The sequence below is a fragment of the Parasteatoda tepidariorum genome, chromosome 4 (assembly GCF_043381705.1).
Source record: "Parasteatoda tepidariorum isolate YZ-2023 chromosome 4, CAS_Ptep_4.0, whole genome shotgun sequence".
Lineage (NCBI taxonomy): Eukaryota > Metazoa > Arthropoda > Arachnida > Araneae > Theridiidae > Parasteatoda > Parasteatoda tepidariorum.
Window position 1 is genome coordinate 80,907,078 of NC_092207.1, and position 23,368 is coordinate 80,930,445.

General features: G+C 31.3%; 1 protein-coding gene across 1 annotated transcript in view; it reads right to left on the bottom strand.

Moving 5' to 3' along the window:
- LOC107446911 (serine-rich adhesin for platelets) overlaps positions 1-23,368 on the bottom strand; it is a gene marked incomplete in the record, with an annotated part of 64,167 nt that overhangs the window by 26,577 nt on the left and 14,222 nt on the right. The window contains 8 exon segments of the mRNA XM_071180113.1: positions 3,214-3,282; positions 6,963-7,190; positions 10,297-10,500; positions 10,606-10,629; positions 13,526-13,549; positions 16,547-16,774; positions 20,147-20,359; positions 21,743-21,967. Coding sequence (XP_071036214.1) covers positions 3,214-3,282; positions 6,963-7,190; positions 10,297-10,500; positions 10,606-10,629; positions 13,526-13,549; positions 16,547-16,774; positions 20,147-20,359; positions 21,743-21,967 — 1,215 coding nt within the window.

Below are 23,368 nucleotides of genomic sequence, written 5' to 3' on the forward strand. Positions count from 1 at the left end.
TGTTATAATTTCAAGAATAGGCTTGTTTTTAAATATTTGTATGGCTTATAAATTCATAAAGAGCATTAAAAAATAACCAAAATTAAGTGTTCCTTCACTGGGTGTTCATTCACTGGTAAGAGCTGTTCCTTCACTTGGTCTTCTTACTACTTGTTATTTGAACCTCCAAAACTTTAAAACAATATTATGTAAGTTCTCTACAATTTTTTTTACATAATTTGCAATTAGTAACAAATATGTTGACACTGTCATTTAACTAAAATTACGGATTTTGAAATTAATATGATTTCTTAAAAGGCAAGCGAAGCTTAAGTGTTCCTTCACTGGTTAGTTTACCCTACATTTGAACAATATTTAAATTTTTGACTCATCATTAATGTCACCTGCAAAATACCTTCCACTAAATTAAAAGATTTCTACACCTTAATGTCAGAGCTGTGGTAAGTCGGTAATTGGAATTAAATATTTGTTAATTTCAAGCACTAGATACAAGGTGCGGCAAAAAATAAAAAAAAACTCATACAAAGTTATTGAATCACAGAGTAGAAGTTAACTAATTTCTTTTTAATTTGCGTCATTTCTTTTTGTCCACCAGTTTAATTATAAAATAAACTATATCTCTCAGTTTGCGTATTTTTTTGTGTGACTTTTTTTAGAATATCAAGCAAAAGATTCGTTAATTTAGTTGTTTAGTTGTTGCTTAATGAGTTACCTCGGCAACCTGCACTAAACCCCACTAAAGTTTGGACTATCTAAAGTACTCGCTTCAACGGGAATGAGATAGATTAAAAGAAGAAGACTTGTGGTTTATTAGCACACTAGATTGCCCAAGGAAGTCATTATGACTGCTTTTTAATTTCAATTAGAAAAATAATGATGTATATAATGACACAATTTCTTAGAATCGTGAGACTTTTTTGTACAACATATAATCTTTTTTTATTAATATTTACTAATAACTTGCTATATAATTGTGAATACTATAAAAAATATTAAAAATTAATTTTGAAATTTTTTTTACACAATAGTTATTCTTTCACAATCCAATTTTTTTTACTGCTTCAGGGGAATATAGGTATATATTAAGTTTCAGTCTTTCTATTGTGTTAATGAAAATTTCAAAATGCGTTTGTGCCTCTGAATCGTTGCAAAAGGTGGCTACTTTGAAAGTAATTAAATTCATTAATTAGTGGACGTCTATTTTTATCATTATTTGTTGCATTTGTTAATTTATTTATTTTTAATTAAATTATATTAAAAACTATTTGTCCTATTTTTTGGCGCACCCCGTACTTCTATTTTTTTTAATGCTCATTTGCATCATCAAATGCACTTCATTTAGAATTACATTTTGTATTACAATATAGCAGTTGAATAAATACATTTCTAAATATATATGTTTATACCATATTTGAAATTGTACAGAAACGGAATAGTAGCTAATTACCAATATCTCAGACTCACACATATAAACGTCTTATGTCAAAAATTATTTAGTGAATTTTCATGAACTTGGAAACTATTACATTACGGTATTTTTAAATTCATTTGCATATTTTTCAATAGCTTAATAGCTAAGCTAAATAAGTTTGTTTTGGGAGTTTTTAAAGTAAAAGATAACTTCAATTAATTTTCCGGGTTCTTTTCTAACCCCTTAACTGTCGCATTATTTTGAATAAAACGGTTTTATAAGTGTCTATATTTTTTTATTCAAGAACATCATATAAAAGTGCATGTACAATATATTCATAGTTTTTTTAGTTTTTGGGCTAATTTTTGAGTTTATATTTGATGAGTGCTGATAACTAGACTAAATAAAGCTAACTATCTCTAAACACATTACAAATAATCCGGTACTGCTATCTGGTGTATATATTGAGAAATAAATTCTGGGCTTAAGAAATAAATTGTTTTATTCTTCCTGGTGTTTCACTTTTATAGTTTTTTTAAAAACTCAAGCCAGGGAGCAATATAGGCGTGAGAAAAGAGCGCTAGGGTGACACAGTTGGTTTAGGCATATCTCACACCTCTCGCTGGAGAGCTAGGGGTTTTGAGTTCGATCCTGATGGCCGCGAAAAACGACCGGATTGCATACGCATCAACGTGCACGCTAAATTTGTTGTGGCTGAAAATTTCTCTGAGGAAGTTTGGAGAGAGGGGTACCAGCTCAGTCGCTGTTCACGTCGTCTGGCTCGAGTCAAAATTATGTGGCATTCTTACCACGAGGCCTTTAAAATATAGAGCCCTAAAAATGGGGCTAGGTGCTTGGTCATGGTTGGATAATGATGGGCACGAGAAATAGAAGGGAAAACTTCATCCCGTCATTGTGATAGAGGCGTGAGGGGGTTACTAACTCTGTTCATAGGCTCAAAACTGTTAAAATGCAATTAAGTTTGTGATGTGTCATAATTTGAAAAATTTTCATAACATTTATTAGAGTGATATTTTTGTTTACATAATTATAAATATTTATCTAAATAATTTGTGTAAGATCAAAATTTATTTTTTACCCTCTTTTAATCTACAAGACCTAACTTTTAATTTGTCGGAGTAGCGTAAATTATTTCGATTTCAACTCCGACTCAGCAACCCTTTTAGAAACCACTTTATTTAGTTGGACTAGATCAGTGTTTCCCAAAGTGTGGTACGCGTACCCCCAGGGGTACGTTCTTATGCGAAATATCTTGCAACAAACGAAAATTTCAAAAACTTTAATTTAAAAACAAAGCTAGCCATGAAAATTTACGATTACGTATTTTTCTATTAGCTATTTTTTGCAGAGTTAACAGTTAATAATTAGTGGTGTCAACAGCCAATTGTGATTTTTAACTTTTGAACAATTTTTTTATAGTAAAAAAATACATTCATTTTTTATTAGTGGTACACAGCGTTACGAAAAATTTAGAAAGGATACGCATAAGTTTGGGAAACACTAGACTAGATTAATGACTTGTTAAGTGTGAAAAGATTGACTTATGTCTTGTAAATTTTACATAGTCCCAAAATTTTTTTTTTTCAATTGAAAGACTATCTTGTGTAATTAATGTAATCATTATGACACCATAGCAATGGTGTTTGAATTCTAGCAGTAACCTTCGAAAGATATACTAAAATAGATTTAGTATACAGCGAATATATGAAAACAATAATGATTGCAAATGTTAATTACAAATTAATAATGATAATAATTGCAGTAAAAGTGTTTTAATTTACCTTTGTCTTCTGTTTCAGTAGGAATAGATTCAGTTGTTGTTGTAACTGTTGTTGGAGACGTAGTTGGCTCTAGAAAAAAATATTCATTATTTCCCATGCTTAATGAATGATAATTTGTATAATTGATACGAACTTTTTATGCTGGTTGTTTAATTTGGTATGCACCTAATACGTATCAATTCAAATCGTTTAAATAAGCAAATTAAGTACTTCAAGACCAAAGTACTAAAGCAATGCAATACAGAACACATGATACATAAAAAAGACACAATATGCAATATTCTGTAATAAAAGGTAGGTAAACTATTTGATTTGCGCTCTTATCTCTGAGTAAGTTATTTATTAGCGAAAATAACGTGTACTGCAAGAGTTTTTTATTGTCTAGTGTGTGATATTCATTTTTAGTTTTTATTTTGCTGCACATTATACTAAAATACGCTACAAATTTGTAAAATACGAATAAATAATTAAATTTTTTTTTTAAAAAAAAGATGGTTATTTATTTTTTCATACTAATTTACGAGAAGATGATGTCGTTATAAAAGCAATATATTCCTTTATTTCTTATAACTTACTTTTTAATCAATAGAAAAACGGCGGATATCATATCTGAGTTAGAAATAATTATTTTCCATTTGTGTTAAATCAAATAAATGTAACACAACACTTCTACGCGAATCAATGTTAGCAAAGTATTCGCGCAACAACCTGTTAGGGGACAGGGGAAAGGAAGATTAAGGTTCCGCAGTTTCACCAACGGTATAATTGTAGCATTGTAGTCATCACTGCATAGCGATCACCTTACTTCCTAGAAAAGCTATCACCGGGGTATGAACTTCTGTCCCTCACAATGACTCTTAGTGCTTTAGCCACTGTTCCATCTCTGCTCCCGCAAATCATTATTTGAGTATATAAAATAATATATTGCATTTGGACATGGAAAAGCAAACGTTTGAAAATAATTTTGGAATTGCGAACCGGATTAAAATATGACGAATAATAAGTCATAGTTTCTAATTAATAAAGTGAGGGTATCGTTTGACCAAAAAGTTTGGACAGACATTCAACTTTGTAATTTTGAATAATAAATAGAAATTAATAATAAATCGAAGTAATTAAAATGGCATTTGTAAAATAAACCACTAAAAAACATTTTACCTGGACGTATTTTTTTTATATCTCAGGAGTGATAAGATAAGAACTGTCTTTTTTACTTTTGGAACCACCGAAATTTAAAAAATCTTTATTTCTTTACAATCAAAATTTTTTTCTATATTCAAGTTGACCACAGCTAAACCTTTCGTCTTAGATATTCTAATCCGAGACTACAACTGTTAGATTGAGTCTCGACAAAATTAAAGTTTTTATTCAGCAAAAGTTTAAAGAAGTTCAGACTTAAATTAGTATGCAGTGATTTTAATATGATGGCGATTAAAAAATGCCGCCAAGCTCTTATGAAGATGTTATAGGGGGGTCAACAATCTTTTCATATTAACCGAAGTAGAATAATATGAATTCTTTCATATTAACCGAAGTAGAATAATATGAATCCTTTCATATTAACAGAAGTAAAATACCGTCACATAAAACATTCAGCATGGTATCCAAATAAAGAGGCCTTTTTTATTTTAGCAACTGGAACTTCAATACTAATAATTAAAGTGCTAGTAAGTAAAGGTAAAGCTCGCTAATAAATTTTTTCAGAGTCAACTCGTCGATCGACACTACTCAACTCATCGTTATGGCTCATCTTGAGTTCAGTTGGTTACGTCACCTATTGCAATCATAACCCCGATTGCTACCTTAGTTCGAGAAAAAAATGCATTTATTTCTCTTTTTCAATGAAGAAAAGTGATTAGTTTGCAAATAAGAACGCAATGAAGAGTTTTTGTTTCAGTAAGTGTAATATGTGCTTCGTCCTAAATGGGATAAAACTAAATGGGTATTGTATGTTCGCATTAAAGGATTTATTTAAAATTGTTGCTCAAGTTAGCGTGACAGGGAAGCTTTTTTGTTGTTGTCTTAAACGAAAATTCGTGTTAAACGATTTTATTTGATTGTAAAATAAAAATTTCATATGTTTCAAAACAGTCTATTGTATTTAAAACAGAGGAGTTTTATATGCCACTTTTTTATTACTGTCGTTGAACAGCCAACTGAATTTTCAGTTTACGACTACTAATGTTTAACTCCGAATCCTTGCAAGTTTGAACCCAATCCAGAAAACAAGGGAACTCCTCGATCAAGTATTAAGAGAAATTTGACTTTTTTTGATGCAACTAATCTGCAATTGCGTTACGTGGAGAGGGAAATCACGAGAAAAAACCTCCCACGGTTAGCCTGACGGCAAAGGGACTCTAACCCATGATCCGTCTACTACTGAGGATATTTCATGTCAGCGCTGCGGTCGGTGCGAGGTGGGTGCGGAATTCGAATCAACCTGCCATCGCCAGGATTCGAACCCGGTTCACCTCATTGGAAGGCGAGTGCCCTGAGCCTCCACAGCTCTATATGCCACTTATATAAGATTTCAGGATCTTTTAAAGAACAGCGGAAACATAATAGCAGCTCAAATAAACAGCGTGAAAAGTTATAAATTTTACACTTGCAGGAGACTTTAGCACGCAACTGTATGTAAAGAAAATAATTTTTTGTTTTTACTTTTAAACTTACCAATTATCTCTGTTGGAATAGTTTCTGTTGTAATTTGTTCATTTGATAAATTAGTAAATTAGTAACTGGATACATTTACAAAACTGATAAATCAATAGTGTTTTAATAAATTATAATGAAAAGAGTATTATTCAACGCTATTATCGATAAAGTGTTTTTTTTGAGATTTTCCTTTTTTTTTTTTTTCAAATTGGAATTACATTTTTATATGTTGAATAAAAAATTAAATGATTACAAAAGAAAAAAAACTTACTTTTACTGAATTTTAAAAATAGTTTTTCTGCAATAAAATTGAACATTTATAAGACTACTGCTATTCAATTATTTTTTTTATTAATTTCAAACCATTAAACATTGTATAACACATATTTGTACAAGCTACTTGCTGTAAAATTCATGCATTAATATTTTTTAATGTTTGATATGATGTATTTCATAAAATTTGAGCATTACTTACTAAAAATTTGGAAAAGTTTTTCATATTTATACAAATTTAAACAAAAATGTAGGCAGGTGAATTACAATTTTATTGATTAGCCATAGGTAAATAGCATGATGCCTAGGCATAGTGGGAAATCTTATTTTAAATCTAGTTACTAAAATGAAAAAAAAAATATTTGTATCAATGAGGAATTGATTATAGAAATTTACAAGTGTGATTCATGGTGGCTCAGGGAATGGAGTATTTGCTTTACTTTCCATCGAATCCCAGCGATGACTGGTTGATACGATTTCCGCACCCAGTTCACACTGACCACAGAGCTGACGTAAATTATCAGTGGTAGACGGATCTTGGGTTAGAATCCCCTTTCCGTCAGGCTACCCGTGGAGTTTCTTCGTTATTTTCCTCTCCACGTAAAGCAAATGCGGGTTAGTTCCAACAAAAAGTCCTCCACGAAGGCAAATTTCTCCAAATACCTGATCCAGGAGTTCTCTTGTCTTCTGGATTGGGTTCAAAATTACAAGGCTACAGAGTTGAACATTAGTAGTCGAAAATCCAAAATATTGGGTCGGCTGTTCAACGACTGTTATAGAAAAATTACATGTGTATTTAAAATTTAAAAAAATATTTTTACCAGTTGGTTTTTCTCTGTCGCCACAGTTAACATCTTTTTCATCGTAACATTTTTTCCTATAAGAGTCGAAATATTTTCCTTTCTTGCATTTACGCAAAGATGGTTTATAATCGTGGCAGTTGTAATACAAGTTACAATATTCTTCATGAGCCCATCTACCGTGATTGTAGCAGTTGTAGTCTGGAACATCCGGCTCAACAATTTCGTCATCAGGGTCATCAGGAAACACTGCAAAGAGTTTAAGAAAAATTAGTTTGTAAATACTTAACAAAATGCATTTGGTTATGCCAGTGGAATGCTATGAGATATAAACTCAAAAATTAACAATGTTTTAATTTTCAGAAAAAAAATGTTGTTCAAAGATCCGTCTTTAATTAAAAAGGAAAAAAAAACACGTTATTCAAAATGTTTTAACTTAAGATCCATCTTACCGATTGCCTTTAAATTTTGGGTTAATAAATAAGAGGATTGTAAAAATTTGTATACTTTATAATTCAAAATTGTTTCAATGATTATTAAATTAAATAGTAAAAATAAATTAAGTAATCAAAAATGAATTTTTGCATGGGATTATTACGAGTTTCATAATTGTGCTTAAGAAAAATCTTGATTTAGTTAAGGTTTCTTGCCTAGAGGTCTGACTTGAGTCTCATTTTTAGCATTTTCAGTGAAATAGAAGGATAAGTTGTATAATTATTTTATGGTTTTCTTTCTTTCGGATAGATTTTAAATACTTTCTAGCCAGAAATAATTATAAATTAACATGTGATAAATGATGGAATGATGGCAATGCACGCCAGGAACCGATGGACTGGTGCAGCTTGATCTTCATTCTGTATAGTCTGAAACAGATGAGATTAAAAATTCACAAATAACGATTATGTAATTGCAGGGTTGCCGCAGTAAAAAATGAACAAAAATAGTTGCTTTTAGTAGCCTCAATGAAAATAGTTGCCTGAACAGGAACAAAATTTCTCAAAAATAGTAGCCAAATAACTTAAATTATAGATTAATTGTCAAATACTGTGCTCCAATTTAAAAAAAGTTTTGTGCAAACATAAAAGGTATACATATTAGAAAATAGGTACCTAAATAAAAGTCGAATTACAATAAAATATGAATGTTAATAGAAGGAAAAAACAATTAAAAATAACAAATCTGCCCCTCAGAGAGAAAATATAACAAGTACTTTATAAAATCTAATGAAAATTTAAATATTTGGCTTTTTGGACATAAATGATTGTATAAAAGTTTGCTTTCTTTTATTAACGTTCTGAAAAGTATCGTTCATTTTTGCGAAAAAACTTCGCTAAGAGTAGAAAAGTGTCCCAATAGTCGCCTATTCCTGAAAATAGTTGCTTTTTTAGCCTTTTCAGGCAAAAAAAGTCGCCATAGTCACCTAAGGCCGAAAATAGTAGCATTTTAGTAGTCTGTGGCAACCCTGTAGTTGCTTAGCTATGGTTTGAAACAAAAAAAAATCTGCAAAAATGTTATTTTTTTTTTAGAAAATGGCAGTGATTTTTCAAAAAAGAAACTAGCACGAATAAATTTTTTTGACATTTAAACGTAGAAAAATGTCATCGAAATTTCGGAGAATGCTTAACTTTCGTTGATTCCAACCAAAGTCACATCAATTTCCAAAGTGATGTAAATCTATCGAGTAGTTTTTCTGCTATCCCAACGCCCAACACAAAAAAACAGGCTTTTTGAGAAATTGTGTGCAAAGTATTTTTTTGACGTTTCCTCCCGGTTTTAGGGTATTTATCATCAAAAGGTGATACACCACACAGCATTTCTTCTTCCTCGAACTGATGCATTTCGTCGACGTGCTCTGCTTTCTCTTGGGCAGCAGATCTGGCTTTTTTGATGCAAATCTGGCTTCGAGCGTACGAGGTGATTTCCGTTGCACCTTTTGTAAACTCCAAACGTTCTGTTGCCAATTCGAATATCCACGACGCCCACTATGCTGCTTACCTGCATGAAACCGTCGTTGAGCATTACCGTGGCCAAATAATTAGCAATTTCGTTTGTTTCGTTTTAACGAAAACGACCAGATAAGCGAATTTAGCGATTTCTTATTGTTTTAGGGTTCACGCCGACTCATCCATCCAGTAAATTGTCATTTGACAGGTATTCGAATATATGTCAGATAGCTTCCTACATTGATTGCCTCATGCTCTGTCGGTGAGTCCTCGACGATGCGGAACGACAATTCTGATGATCGCTTTTTTCAACGATATCATACACTTTCCGGGCAAAACGCTCACATATACCCCATAGTATCAGATATCGAAAAATACAATAAAAAATCAGTTTTTTGAAATTTCTGAAACAGAAAACCCCTAAGAAGTTACCGAGATGGTGAAATGCGAGATCATATCTTACAAAGAGGCCATATTTCTGGGATTGCGAATTTCCAGAGTTTTTTCAAGTTAATAATTTTTACAAAATTATTACTATTGTGGTGTACTTAGCCGTTTGAGGTTATGTATGTTAACTATTATATCACGCATGCGTAATCGAATCTGAACTTTCTTTCCTCCCACTCGGGATATTACGCTTTAGATTTCTCACCAGATAGTGTTGCGTTATGACGCATCTTCTGTATTCAGAATTTTAAAAATTGTAAATTGTGCTTGTTAAATGAAAGAGTGTTTAATCCTAAGAAACAGCTCAACTATTTAGTTGAATTAACCAAAAGAATATAGAAAATTCCGTTTTTATGCGATCTACTAAGAATACCAGTTGTTCTTTTCCCCCAAATTCCACAATTAGATGCAAGTTTTGTAACAGAGTTGCCAAGTTTAAAAATTCTGAAACAATGCTTTTAAAATAACCGTGACATGGTGTAGTTGTGATTAAAATTAATTGATGACCCAGCAAAGATTTTATTCGGAATGATCTAATGCGCAGAAGTAAACAATGTTTAATAGTTTTTCAGTCAGCAGCACCATCTGTTGACAAACTTTTCAACTAATTTTAAAGCTTCCTGAAAGTTAATAAGCAGAGGGTAGCAAAATGTGTAACATTCTGTTTCCATTTTTCCTTTGATTGATTTTTCATATTATCGACCATTTTCGGGACAAACGTTTTAGGCAGGCCCGGGAGTGTACATTTAAGTATTTTAAGTACATTAAGTACATTTGAAAATTATCTCATCTTTAGATGTTAGTTTTTGGTATAAAATATAAATTTAAAACTGAATTTATATTAACCAATTAACTCATTTAACTTATCATTGATATTGGGCAAATTTAAAAAAATAACCAATGTAAGACAGTTTGAAATTTAGCACAAATAAAGATAAAGTATTAAAAATAAAAGATGGCCTTACTATCAGGATGCACTCTGCTTCCACACTTGGCATGCTTATCTGGCTCGCATTTCCATTTTTTGTCATCAAAGAGTTGGTTTTTCGGACACTTGTGCTCTTTGTGTTTTCCTTTTTTGCAGTCGTAAAACTTACTGCAATCTCTCTCGTGAGGAAATTTACCCTCCTTTTTAGGACACACGAATGGGGCAAGCGTTGTTATCGTCTCTAAAAATTAAATAAAAATAGTTAGTAGCTTAAATCAATGAATTTTATCTAAAGAATAAAATATCAAAATATTTCGAATACTTATCGAGAGAAAATTTTATTTACCTGTTGATATTTCAGGCTCTAATTCTGAAAATAGACAAAAGTTTTGTTAAGAAATATTTTGTTTATTTCTTTGACAGTTAATGAAAGTAGGCACACTGATATTTATTTGTACATTTTATTTTATTTTCAGTTCATGTTTGTAGTTTTTATCAATTAGTGACCATTTTTTTAGAAGTTTTTATTACATGTGTCTGGGGAGCCAGTTCCATGTTTAGAGCCTTTCACTCTCTTCTCTCTGCTCAGTTATATTCGAATAAATTACGATTTTCCCCTTCCTTAATACTTTTCGAATTTAGAATGTCTAAAATTTTTTTTTTAAATTTCCAAGACTTTAAGAACCATGTTTAAGGCAGTTTTAATTTCCATACAGTTTTCAAACTTAAACATTTTTAATCAATTTGAAAATCAAGGCAGACACCAGCGTACTTCCTACCTCTATGACTAACTACACGCTAACAAAGAAAGTATGTGCTATTGATAAAGAGATTTGTCTTATGTTGCTATTCATCTATGTGCCCTATGCAGCCTATCTCGATTACCAACTTTATACCAATTTATTTTTTAACAAATGTGTACTTAAATTTATTATTTTGTGAAAAAAAAATTGAAACCTAAATTATATCCTTATTAACTTGCATATCTCGTTTTAAAAAATAATTTTATTTGGCATAAAATACAATATATTGTAATATTAATTGTTGTGCACGATATGCCTACCTTTACACATTTCATTAACGTAGAAATGCTGAGTAGGGGAGAGTGTTGTACTTTTGGATCACATTTATTTCGATCATCGAAAGGGTGAAATTCTGCATTTAGTATAAGTTGTTGATAACTGTAATAGCAAGTTCCATCTGTTGTGTTAGGAGCCAATATAAGTTTTTCAGTCAAGTGTTTAATAACTTTTTTGTTTGATTTTATAGTTGCTGCGTAACTTTTTCAATCAATTTGATTGGAAAATAAAATCCTATAGAACTTAGCCTTAATAATGATAAATACCAAAATTCCATTCTCTATGAGATAAAATACCAACTTTTTCTTTTTGTTAGGTTTACCAAAAAAAAGTGCATACTTGTATCTTGGACCAGTGTCAATGTTGTACTTTGGACCGGTCTAAGGTAAATGCTACATGTGCGTCCGAACAGAAATATATTTCTCTGTAGACTTTCCTCTTAACAAAATATCCAAACATTTTTGCGTCACGAATTTTTATGTAGAGTTTCAGAAATTTCATTAAAAATAAGTTTCAATTTTATGAATATTTAATTTCAACCAACTAACAAGTAAAAGATAACCACTCTGGGGCCTGGATAACCTGACTGATAGGACGTTGGTCTCGTGTTCGGGAAACGGGAGATCCCACCGACCAAAGAAACCTCATGTATTAAATTGTCTATAAACTGTTATGGTCTTAACAACCTTTGATTGTCAGAATTCATAACTATGTAAGAGATTTTACCTCCAACCAAGCCTTACATTCGAGCTAATGTTTTGTAAGTATTAATTTAATTTGAAAGAAAGTTAATTTTTCACGTAGGCAATACTTTTTTTAGAAACATTTTTCTTTTTCTTTAAAGTATTGTGCTCCTTTTTCCATGTTTATGTTAAAACCAAACTATAAAAAATGCGTTTTTTAAGTTAGCTTAAAATTTTTTACAACTGGCTAATGTAACCATTTACAACTAGCAAGATTTCAAAACCTCAAAAAAAGTAATTTAACTGGATATTGGAGCTAGGCTTTTCGTTAGGTAATGGACATATGACTTAGGTAGTGGTTGAGAACCGTGGAATTCAATTTAATTTGTGTATCTGCTTGTTTCATCAATGTTAACACTCGATTGTAATAGATAGGGAATACTAGACTTTTTTGTGTTAAGCAGTTTTTTGGTTCTGCCATTTATGCGTGAATGAGAGTATCGTATTCTTATAGTCCATGGTAACAAATTGGGAAGTGCAGGATATTGGAAACCTTTTCTGAGTTGAAGAAAATGGAGGAGATTTTGTGGTGTCAACGCTGTGACTCGAATCCCCGATATAGATTAGCCCTCTCGTCATTAATATGTACCCAGCTACAAGGAAAGTTAGGTGGGCCTAATTAAAGCGAAAAACGTTTTGTTTAACAGTTTTAGGTTAACGGTGTTAATGAACGGTTCTCTCCCAGTTAACAGTTTGAATATCATCTTATTTATTCTTATTTGACTGTTTTATTTGAATATGGTAAAATAACAGTCAAATAAGTTGCTATTTAACCTTTTTTTCCGAGAAAATTCTAACAGTTAGAAAAGCGTGAATATTTAGTTTCTGCCGAGTTTTCGCTGTTTATTTCCTCGATTCTGTGGGATTGATAAAGTGCTCTGAAGATCAGATTCACCTGACTATTTTATACTAAACATTATACGTGATTATTTTCTATTATACGTCACAACATTTTCTTAAAATGTGATGGTTCTACGTCATAAAAGAATTTTCTTAAGTCTAAATTTGTCTTTAGAACTTTGTTGCAGTAAATTTCACACTCCTGGCATACAAAATGTCACTCTTCTGGCGTTTTTCAAGCCAGAAGATGGACTTCACAGCCGAAATCGTTAAAGTGAGTTCTCTTTATATTTCTCTTATAAACTGTCTTTTTTGTAAGTATGAATTTTTCCAGATTTTTTAAAGCATTTTAAGTTTCAAGAATTTGTGATTCCAAAATATCAAGGTTTTAGAGAATCTCCGTTACGCTTTTGCTATCCTAATTCATGCCCATTTGGGGCTTCTGACAATTGCGTTTTTTGGGAAGTCCTTAATTTAAGCAAAGAGTATGCATTATTCTTTTATATATTACTGAATTACTTTTAAATAAATTGCTTTCATAAAGTTTAACGTTTATGATTTTCAAATAAATTAAAACAAAATATAAAATGTAAAATCATTTTACCAGTGGTGGTCTTCACTTCTCGATCTGAAAAATACATAAATATGTTTACAGATATTATGCGTACTTTAAAATTTTAAACAACTACTAGTTTTTAGTCACATAAAAGATTGCCAATACTATGTGCAATATAGGGTGATTCTAACAGAAGTATACAGTTTCAATGCACTAACAATCAAGAACAATGCATGATATTATATGTTATCTGCAACAGAATTGTATGAAATTAAAATCTTGTTTGAGACAGTTACAGTTGTTGTATGTGTGACCACTTAACAGCACGACACACATCGAGCAGGTAATCCATTTTCGCCCCTAACGTATGTTGAGATATATGAATTAAGTCCATCAATAGTGATCAATTACGTTTAGTTTTCACCAAATGATGCTACATTTCACGTCAATGGGACGGTAAACAAGCAAAATGCTCGCTTTTGGAGAACAGAGAATCTCAAATTGCGAGATTTGTCCAAGGTAAATGTGTTCTGTGCGCAGTGTCCAGAAAGAAAGTGTTCAGCTCTTTCTTTTTTCCAAGACCAAACTGTCAAGGAAGCCACTTTTTTTTATTATCTTAACTCTTTGGTTGATGCCAGAGTTGCAAGATTTTTATTTTATAATCATCGTTGAACAGCTGATCCAATTTTTCGGGTTTACGACTGCTAAGTTCAACTCTGTAGCCATGTAATTTTTAACCCAATCCAGAAGACACGTGAACTCCTGGATCAAGTATTGGGAGTAATTTGCTTTCGTGTAGGACTTTTTTTCGGGAACTAACCCTCATTTGCGTTATACGGAGAGGAAAACCACGAAAACCTCCCACGGTTAGCCTGATGGCAAGGGGACTCTGACCCTTGAGCCGTCTACCACTCAGGATATTTTTTAAGTCAGCACTGTGGTTGATGCAAGTCGGACGCGGAATTCATTTCGACCAACCATCGCTGGGATTCGAACCCGGTTCACCTCATTGGTAGGCGAACGCTCTATCACCAGAGCCATCATGGCTCACAGGAAGACATTGGCAACTTCATTCTTCAATTGGAGGGTATGCGTGTGAGTTTACCTTACCTCTCTCATGGATTTGGCGAACCGTGGACTGCAACATGTCTCCCAATTACCACCCATAAGTCCGAACCTAATCTCTAACACCTTGTGATTTCTTCTTGCAGGTTTACTTAAAGGACAAGGTATTTGTCCATCTTCTTCCTGTTTTTCTATAGGAGCTGAAACAGCGTATCACAGCCATTATCAATGTATTTGATACAGTTACATTAACAGTAGTTTGAACCGAAATGGATTACAGACTAGATTTGAGCCGTGTGACATAAGGGATCACGCGTAGAACATCTGCGACTGTCGCTGATAAAACTTAAAATATTCCCATACAATTATGCTGTTGGCAACATATAACATCTTACATTGTTCTTAATTTATTGTGCATTGAAATTGTATACTTCTTTATAAACTACCCTGTATAATCACGTTGTCGCATCACTATCACAATATAGTTGTATTTAGATATATACAATCAGCAAATGCGTGTTTTTCGAATATCACAGCCACAAAAATTTAAAATTATTTTTTGGGAAAAATTAATTTTGAAGATAATTAGTTTATGAATTGTGAAATTTATTTTCTTATAAGATATCGAGCAAATTAATAAGCAGAAATAAAACTAAACAACCAGATTTAGCTACTTTAACAGCTGAATCGAAGAAAGTATGCTGCTACGGAATTTCCGCTTTGGGCAGAGATTAACAGGAAAAAAAAATCGAAAACAATTTATGAAGAAACAAGCTGTTTTTATTTGTGCTTAAATAACTTCTTTTATAATTTATCGCATAAATAAATTATTTTATTTTGCATTTTTAGTGTCAGGTTCATTTTTATTGCATTCTTAAGTCACTTAATTGTCTTTTCTCACAGTAAATTTAACAGTAGAAGGACTGAAACTTAGTATATATGTCCTTAGTGATATTGCCCAAAAGCAGTCAAAATGACTGGATTGTAAAAGAATGAATAATGGGTAAAGAAATTTGTTTATAAAAATATAAAAAATTAATTTTATTCTTTACAGTTATATAACAAGTTATTAGTTAATATAAACAATAAAAATTTATATGTTGTACAAAATTCTAAGAAATTGTGTCATTATATACATCATTGCTTTTCTAATTGAAATTAAAAGCAGTCAAAATGACTTCCTTAGGCAATCTAGTGTTAAATGAAAAAATTTTTTTTGCAAAGAGAAGTTTTAAATGCCTTTTGCAGATAGCAGTTCATGGTGATTAGATTTTGTAAGTGATTAATAATTTGATGTTCTATAAACAAAGAGACAGAACGATGTATAGTAAAAAGGTTTACAAAATAATGGTAATAGATTTATTCTAGTTCTAAGAAAACCAATTTTTTGAGGAATCATGTTGTTCGGTACAAGTTTTCCTATTTCGATATCAACTCAGTGCTTTTGAAAATACATCGCTGTTACGATCTCTTGGAAAAATTTTTAAAAATCATAATATTTGCAAAGAATCTACTTGATTTTTTTTTAAATTTCCAAAATATTTTGGTTCAAATCCTAAAAAATACCGAAAAAAATAAATGGCGCAACTATATACGAAGCTTAAGGCTCCTATACTATCAGAGCTGACCTATCAAGCAATATTGGAGCAAAAAAGTTCACAAGTATTGTGCTTATGTTAGCACAATACTAACATAAAAGATACTAATACAATAATATAAAAATAACTTGGAAAAAATGCGTGACGTCACAGAGTTTTCTTATAGTATTGCTAATAGAAGATCGAGATTTGCAAGCAAGATCTTCACTTCGCTAGCAAACACAAAAGGTAATTAAAGTAAAACAAGTAGAAGGGTCTTTCTTCGATAACATTTCACAATAGTTTTATTACAATTTCAAGGAGAGATGAGAATCAGTTTGTTAAAATTAATACTAATGAAATTTTTCTTTTTTAACTTTTGTCTTTAACACACAAAACCTTTTACACCTAATAAAATTATCGTTACCTTCGGATGGTTTTCTTCCGTCACAAGTCACGTCCTTGGAGTCAATGCATTTCCTTTTATGTGAATCATAGTATTTTCCCCTGCGGCATTTTCGTAGAGAGGATTTTTTATCGTGGCAGTTATAAAACCAATCACAGTATTTGTCATGAGTATACCGACCATAATTTCTCTCGCATTGAAAATCTGGATTTGGATTGATCACTTCATCATTAGTTTCATCAGGATCCACTGAAAACAAATTGTCACTGTTAAAATTATGGCAAATTTATTGGCATGTGTACACTGCGCAAAATAAAAAACTTGAATAATTTTTAATCTAATGATCTTCACGTTTCAGGATTCAATCTTAAATGGTTCAAGGGGGTTACCTCAAATAATTTACTTAATAATTGCACACGATATTTTGATTGGGGGTGGATGAATGAAGAATGAATGGGTCCGCCGTCCGCCCTATAAACGGGTGTGATGTACGGTGTGGCAGAGTTCGAATTCTTGTCCATAGATGGCGCCACTGAAAAGCAAGAACAATCTCATCCCCTCTGTCTAAACAGGCATACGTAAACAACAACACGATATCTAAAGTTACTAAATCATTCACAAAAATGTATTTTCGCCAAATAAACATACCTTTATTGCGACAGATTCAGATTTCTGATCCCTGAAATATAGGGGTAAACGCAATCTGCGAAATATGGTCTCAATAGTTTGGTTAGGAGAGCTGACTCCTCAATGTTAATTTTGCTAAGACTCCTCTACTATCAGAGCTGACCTATCAAGCAATATGGGAGCAAAAAAGTTCACAAGTTAACGTTATGTTAGTATTGTGCTTATGTTAGCTCTTTGAAGCAAAAATAGATGATGAGTCGGCCTGCTTTTCGCGTATTTCGTCATACGAGAATTTTATACGAGAATTGAAAACTTTTTGCACACAATTAAGACATTCGTTTTGCAAAGATAATTTCATGCAAAGTATAACTTAAGAGAGTATTTAGTATTTTATTTAATAAAAATTTAAAAAATTTTGAATTGTAAAATTTTTTTATGTTATTTTGAAGTATGCAACATTAAATGGCAAAATAAAATTTTTTAATGAAATAGGTCGAGTAGTTCTAGAGAAATCGACTTTTAAAATAGTCGTTTTTTAAAAATATTTTATTCCTCCGGAAATATTTGACCGATTTCGCTCAAATTTCATATCAATAAAATTTTGTACCATTTAAAATTACGTTCTTTAAAATGATGTAGATTTTCTTTTTTTTTTTTATATAATTCAAATCTTTTCGACTATTTTTTAATAAAATAATAAAAAATAATGAATGCTTACTAAAAGTTATATTTTGCATGAAATTATCTTTGGATAAACTAATTTTTTAATTGTTTGCGAAATTTTTTTAATTCGCTTAAAAAGTTCTCGAGACAAGGTAAAATACACAAAAAGTAAACCCAACATTAAGGGATCAGAACTTTGAACCGATCTCCTGACCAAATTATTGAGACCATATTTCCTAGATTTAGGCTATCCTCTATATTTTGAGGCTCAGAAATCAAATTCTGTCGAAGAGAAGGAATATTTATTCTGAGAAAGAACGTTTTTGTGTCCAATTCTGCAACTTAAAATTTCGTCTGCACTTATTAATATACTTATTTAAGGGTATCCGTAATATCCATTAAGATTGAGCCCTAAAATCATTACATCAAAAGTTATTCCGCTTATTTTTTTGCGCATTGTGCATGAAAAGTTATAACTTAGAAGAAAAAAAAAATGAGTAAGGATGCATGAAGCTTAATTTCCAACGATTAAGTAATGTGCAAAATTTTACACTTGCTTTGGTTATCTGTTTTTCATTAAAAAATTAAGATATGTGTCTGGAATGAACTTTAACTTTCATTCCAACTCTTTTAATTGCTTCAGCTATAAAATAAATTTCTTATATGTAACAGCGATTAGAATTTCCCTTATGAAATCAATTCTATGAGAAACATGATATTGTGGAGTTGGCGTTAACTTGATACTTATTAAAGTACTTAAAATTGTCTTGGAAAAACTTAGAAAAATTATTATAATGTTTTCAATTCCAGATTATCCTTTGAGATGCAGAAATAAACTGCTTTTGTTCCATTTTACAAGAAGAATTTTTTTTTTAAAAAATAAAACGAGTTACTTATATTGAACCGTAGATGATTGTGGGTAGCGGACTAGTGTTTTAAAATTTTTCCATAATTTGTATTCATCAATGACGGTGATACGAAAACGGGACTTATTTTTTGCAACAACAAATGTTGTTATGGTTCGAAAATAAGATGGAAATGATGTATGTAATTGTATATGTCTCAATTAGGTTACGTGTAGCTTTAGAATGAAAATTAGTTTTCTTTGGGAAATTTCTTTTCATAGTTATTTAAAATTCTTAAGACGCATAATGTTTCAAGTTTAAAATAAAATGGTGCATGCGCAGAATCTCTTCGATTAAGTTTTTCTTTTAGAAGGGTTTGTGGAAACATCAGTAGTACTTTCAGTTTTGAAGTTGCCCTTAGTTAAACCTGATTTTAAGTGCAAAAAGCCGTAGCAGAATGGAAAAAATTGTATTATATCAAAAACGATGTTCTTTATTAAAAAAAAAAAAAAAAACAAATTTCAAAAAAAGAAATTTACGAAAAATATTTATAACTAAACTCCCGTTTAATAAAACGAAATTATCCTATGTACTACAGCGAAGAATGCAGTTCTATATTTGAAGAAAATTGGCAAAGGCTTGTAGAGTTACGAGTTAGATTTACTGCTAACCGGTTATACGTTTTTAAAAGGCTAAACAAATATTCAGAATTCGAGCCTCAGATATTTTTTTTTGGTAGTAGTAGCCAATAAAAATCGTGGGGATAAGTAGTTTGGATAAATTGCTGATTTAGAAAGGATAAGAAAACAAGAACGATTTGGTACTTGTTCTTCAAGAAGAAGAGGATCATAGATACCCACACATGTGACCTATGACGTAAGCTCCAGCTGATCGCTTATAAGCAAAATGGCGTGTTAAAGTTTAACTAAGTGTCTCCACATAAGTTAGAATGTTAATTAACGTGGAGTTTATTAAATGCAGCACCTTATCGCACATCGAATTAATGGAAATGTAATTCTTTCTCCTCTACATGTTTTAGTTAGATTTATTATTTGCTTATGCATTTTATTGTAACAGTGATATATTTATGTTTTGTGTACTTGGCAACTTCGTTGCATAATTATTTTATTTATGTTTTACGTGGCTTCAACCCTGCATTTATGTTAAGTAAGAAATACATACTGAAAGAATTGAAATCCTTGTGAAAGAATCCTTGTGTAAATATAGAATGTGTCACTTTGAAAATCGATATTTGACGGGCTTGGCTTACTCGAAATAGAATAGGAAGAATAGTTGCTAACGTAAACAAATGACACGATTTAACAACCAATCAGGATCGAGATACCCACACTACGTCACTTGAAGGTATCCCATTTTCTTTCTCAAAATTTTAGTGTGGTCTTAACCTTTATGGAAATTGATGATTTTAAAAACCAGTAGGGCAATATAAATAAAAGATCAGAGTAAATAGTTAGAATGAACTTACTGTCTGGATGAATTCGGTTACCACAGGATACTTGCACTTCATTTGCGCAACTCCTCCATTTCTCGTGGTACAACTTTCCCTTTGGGCAATGCACCAGCTTGTGCTTACTTCGTTCACAAGTATAGTAGGCTCCACAGTTCCGGGGATGAGCATACTTACCACTTTTGGTGGGACATACGAATTCACGTGGCTTAGGAGTGGTAACAACATCATCTGAAAAAGAAAGATTTTCTTTGTTTCGGTAGTCTTCATTAGAAAGAATTATTGATGTGCACACAATTATTGACTTAAGTGTAATACAATCAAATGATATTATCCTCACAAGCTTTATGTGGTTAGTGATAAGTAACTGATAGAAGGTAATCACGTCTGCGTTGATAATTAAAAAAACTAAACATCCATATTATGTGTTAGAAAAATGAAGTGAATAGTACTTACTGTGCTGAATAATACTTACTCTTGAAGAGTTTTGATAACATATTAATGCAAGCAATAATATGTTAATGCAAGCTACAAGCTGTTATTAATACAAGCAATAATATGTTTATACGAGTATAATAATTATTAAAACTCCAAGAGAAATCATAATATGATATTTATTAGATTCATGCAATAATCTTCCTTAGATTTATAATACTCATAATTACGTTAAGACTCATGCAATGTCATTTTTGGAAGAAACTTTTGTTTGGATAATTTTTTTTATTTTTAAAAAAATATAAAATTATGTTACGAATATTATTAAAATTTTGAAAATTAACTATTTATTTAAAATTTATTACATCAATGTCAACTATAAAATTTAGCTTTTGTTTGTAACATTTAAGAATCGAATTATAAAAATGTTAAGCAAAAAGGATAGTTTCTTAAAAATTAGTTTATGAAAAAGAATGAAAGATTTAAAAGAAAAAACAAGCAATTATCCAAATAACTTTCTTTTGTTTAACATTTAATGGGATTATTTTCTTCCTAATATATATTTGCCAGTTAATAGTTCTTCATACATTAAAATAGAAACTTAAAATCTGAATAATGAAAATAAATAAAAAATCAATTTATTTTATTCAGCAATTTTTCTAAATTAGTATGCGAAAGATTTTTAATTTAAAAAACTTTTTTCTAAAAGTTAACATTTTTGTTGACTTGAGTGTTTTAAAGTTAAGAGTAAAAAATACATAAAAATATCAAGTTTTGTAAATTTTTATTTCTCTTAATAAAATGCACTTGTTAGCGAATAAAAACAATACTATTTAAAAGGCCAATTTAAATATTGGTTTTGAAATATAATTAATTATACGAATTAGGCAAAACTGGTAATGGAGTTGAAGTCACCAAACATAAAAAGAAAGCAGAATTAATTTTAATATTTCACCAAGGATACTTTAAAAATTAAAATTTTGAAATATTAAACTTTTTTCTTGAATTGTAGTTAATTTAGCCTCGCATAAACTGTGTAAAATGTCAAGGTTGTTTAATATTGGTGTTAATCCAATTTGCTTGCAGAATGAGCCATTCTTAATTTGAAAATTATGCGCGTCCGATACCTTACTATTTCCTGATGCTATTATAATGAACAACCTTCGACAAGGTTTTTACCTTCCTTCGGCTTTCTCTTTCCGCAATCCACTTCCTCATAACATATGTTCCGATCGCTGTCGTAATATTTCCCCCTGCGGCAATTGCGGACCGATGGTTTTCCATCTTTGCAGTGATAGTAGTAGTTGCAGATTTCTTCGTGGGTAAATCGGCCATGTCGTTTGCTGCACTCGTATTTAGGATCAGGATCTACTACATTGTCTCCTTCTTCTTCTTCAGGGTCGTCTGCAAAAAAGATAGAGTTAGCTCTTAAGATTTAATCTATAAGTTAAATTTATAGTCCAAGTGTTAATCGCCTTAATAAACTTATATCTGTTGGTGATTGGGAACAAGCGAATGTATGTCATATTTTGTCTTCTTTGAAATGGCGCGTAAGGACAGGCATTAACATGCATCATGATGCATCGGAATTGCAATAGATGTTTGAAGGGCATTAAGAATAATGTCCATGTTCACGTCATTATAGAAATATTAGATAGGATACAAACACAATATATGCAATGAATAGGATACAATTTATAGGTTAAAATTATAGTCAAAGTGTTAATCGCCTTAATAAACTTATATCTGTTGGTGATTGGGAACAAACGAATGTATGTCATATTCTGTCTTCTTTGAAATGGCGTGTAAGAACAGGTTTTAACATGCGTCATGATGCATCGCAATTACAATAGATGTTTGAAGGGCATTAAGAATAATGTCCATAGCCATGTCATTATAGAAATATTGGATAAGATACAAGCACCAGTATATTTGGAATACTTACAGTGAAGCTCCTTTGTATTCTAATGACGTGATTGGTTATAAAACTTAATTAAACTAAAATTAAGCGACCATGAAATGCATGTTCTTATAGTACTAACACCAGATCCAGATGCTTCTTTCTTTCAATATTGCTTTGCGCCGCGTCTGGAAGTATGGATTTGGGTTTCTGAATAACTGTGCATTCCGTAGCTTTAATCTGACAAGCAATGTATCATCACTCATTATCATTATTGTATGATTGTTAAGGGAAGGGCACAATTTTAAGGGATGTAATCAATTTGTTAAAATGAAAATAAAATTTAAACAACCACGTTATTGAAGCAGAGCATATAAAGAAGAAAATAATCTTATTTTTATCAGTTTCGAAAAATACGAGAGGTATTTTCGGTGATTAGAAAAGTTTTTTCTTGAAGTGGTATACCCTAGAATTTCCGTTTTAAGTCTGACAGAAATAAAATTATCTCTTCCTTTTTAATCTTCTTGAAAAACTTGACTAGATTGAAAGAGGTCACTATTTCGGTTGGTGATTAATTACATTTTTACCATTTAAGACGTTTTACGTCTGCACCGGATATAACTATAAACTCCCCCCCCCCAATAGTACAGATAGCCTGTTAAAATATGAGAACACTAGATGTCGGAAAGTGGACAAAATTTTGATTTCAGGTAAACTCCTAATGTCAGTAATATCTTTGATCTGCGGGGGTGATGATGGGATAGAGTACACGCAGCTCAATGAGATGTTCCAGTTTCGAATCCCAGCGATGGTTGGTCGACAAAAGTCTCCGAGCTCTCACTGACCACATGCTCAATAGTAGACTGATCATGGGATGGAATTCCATTGTTGTTGGGACAAACAGA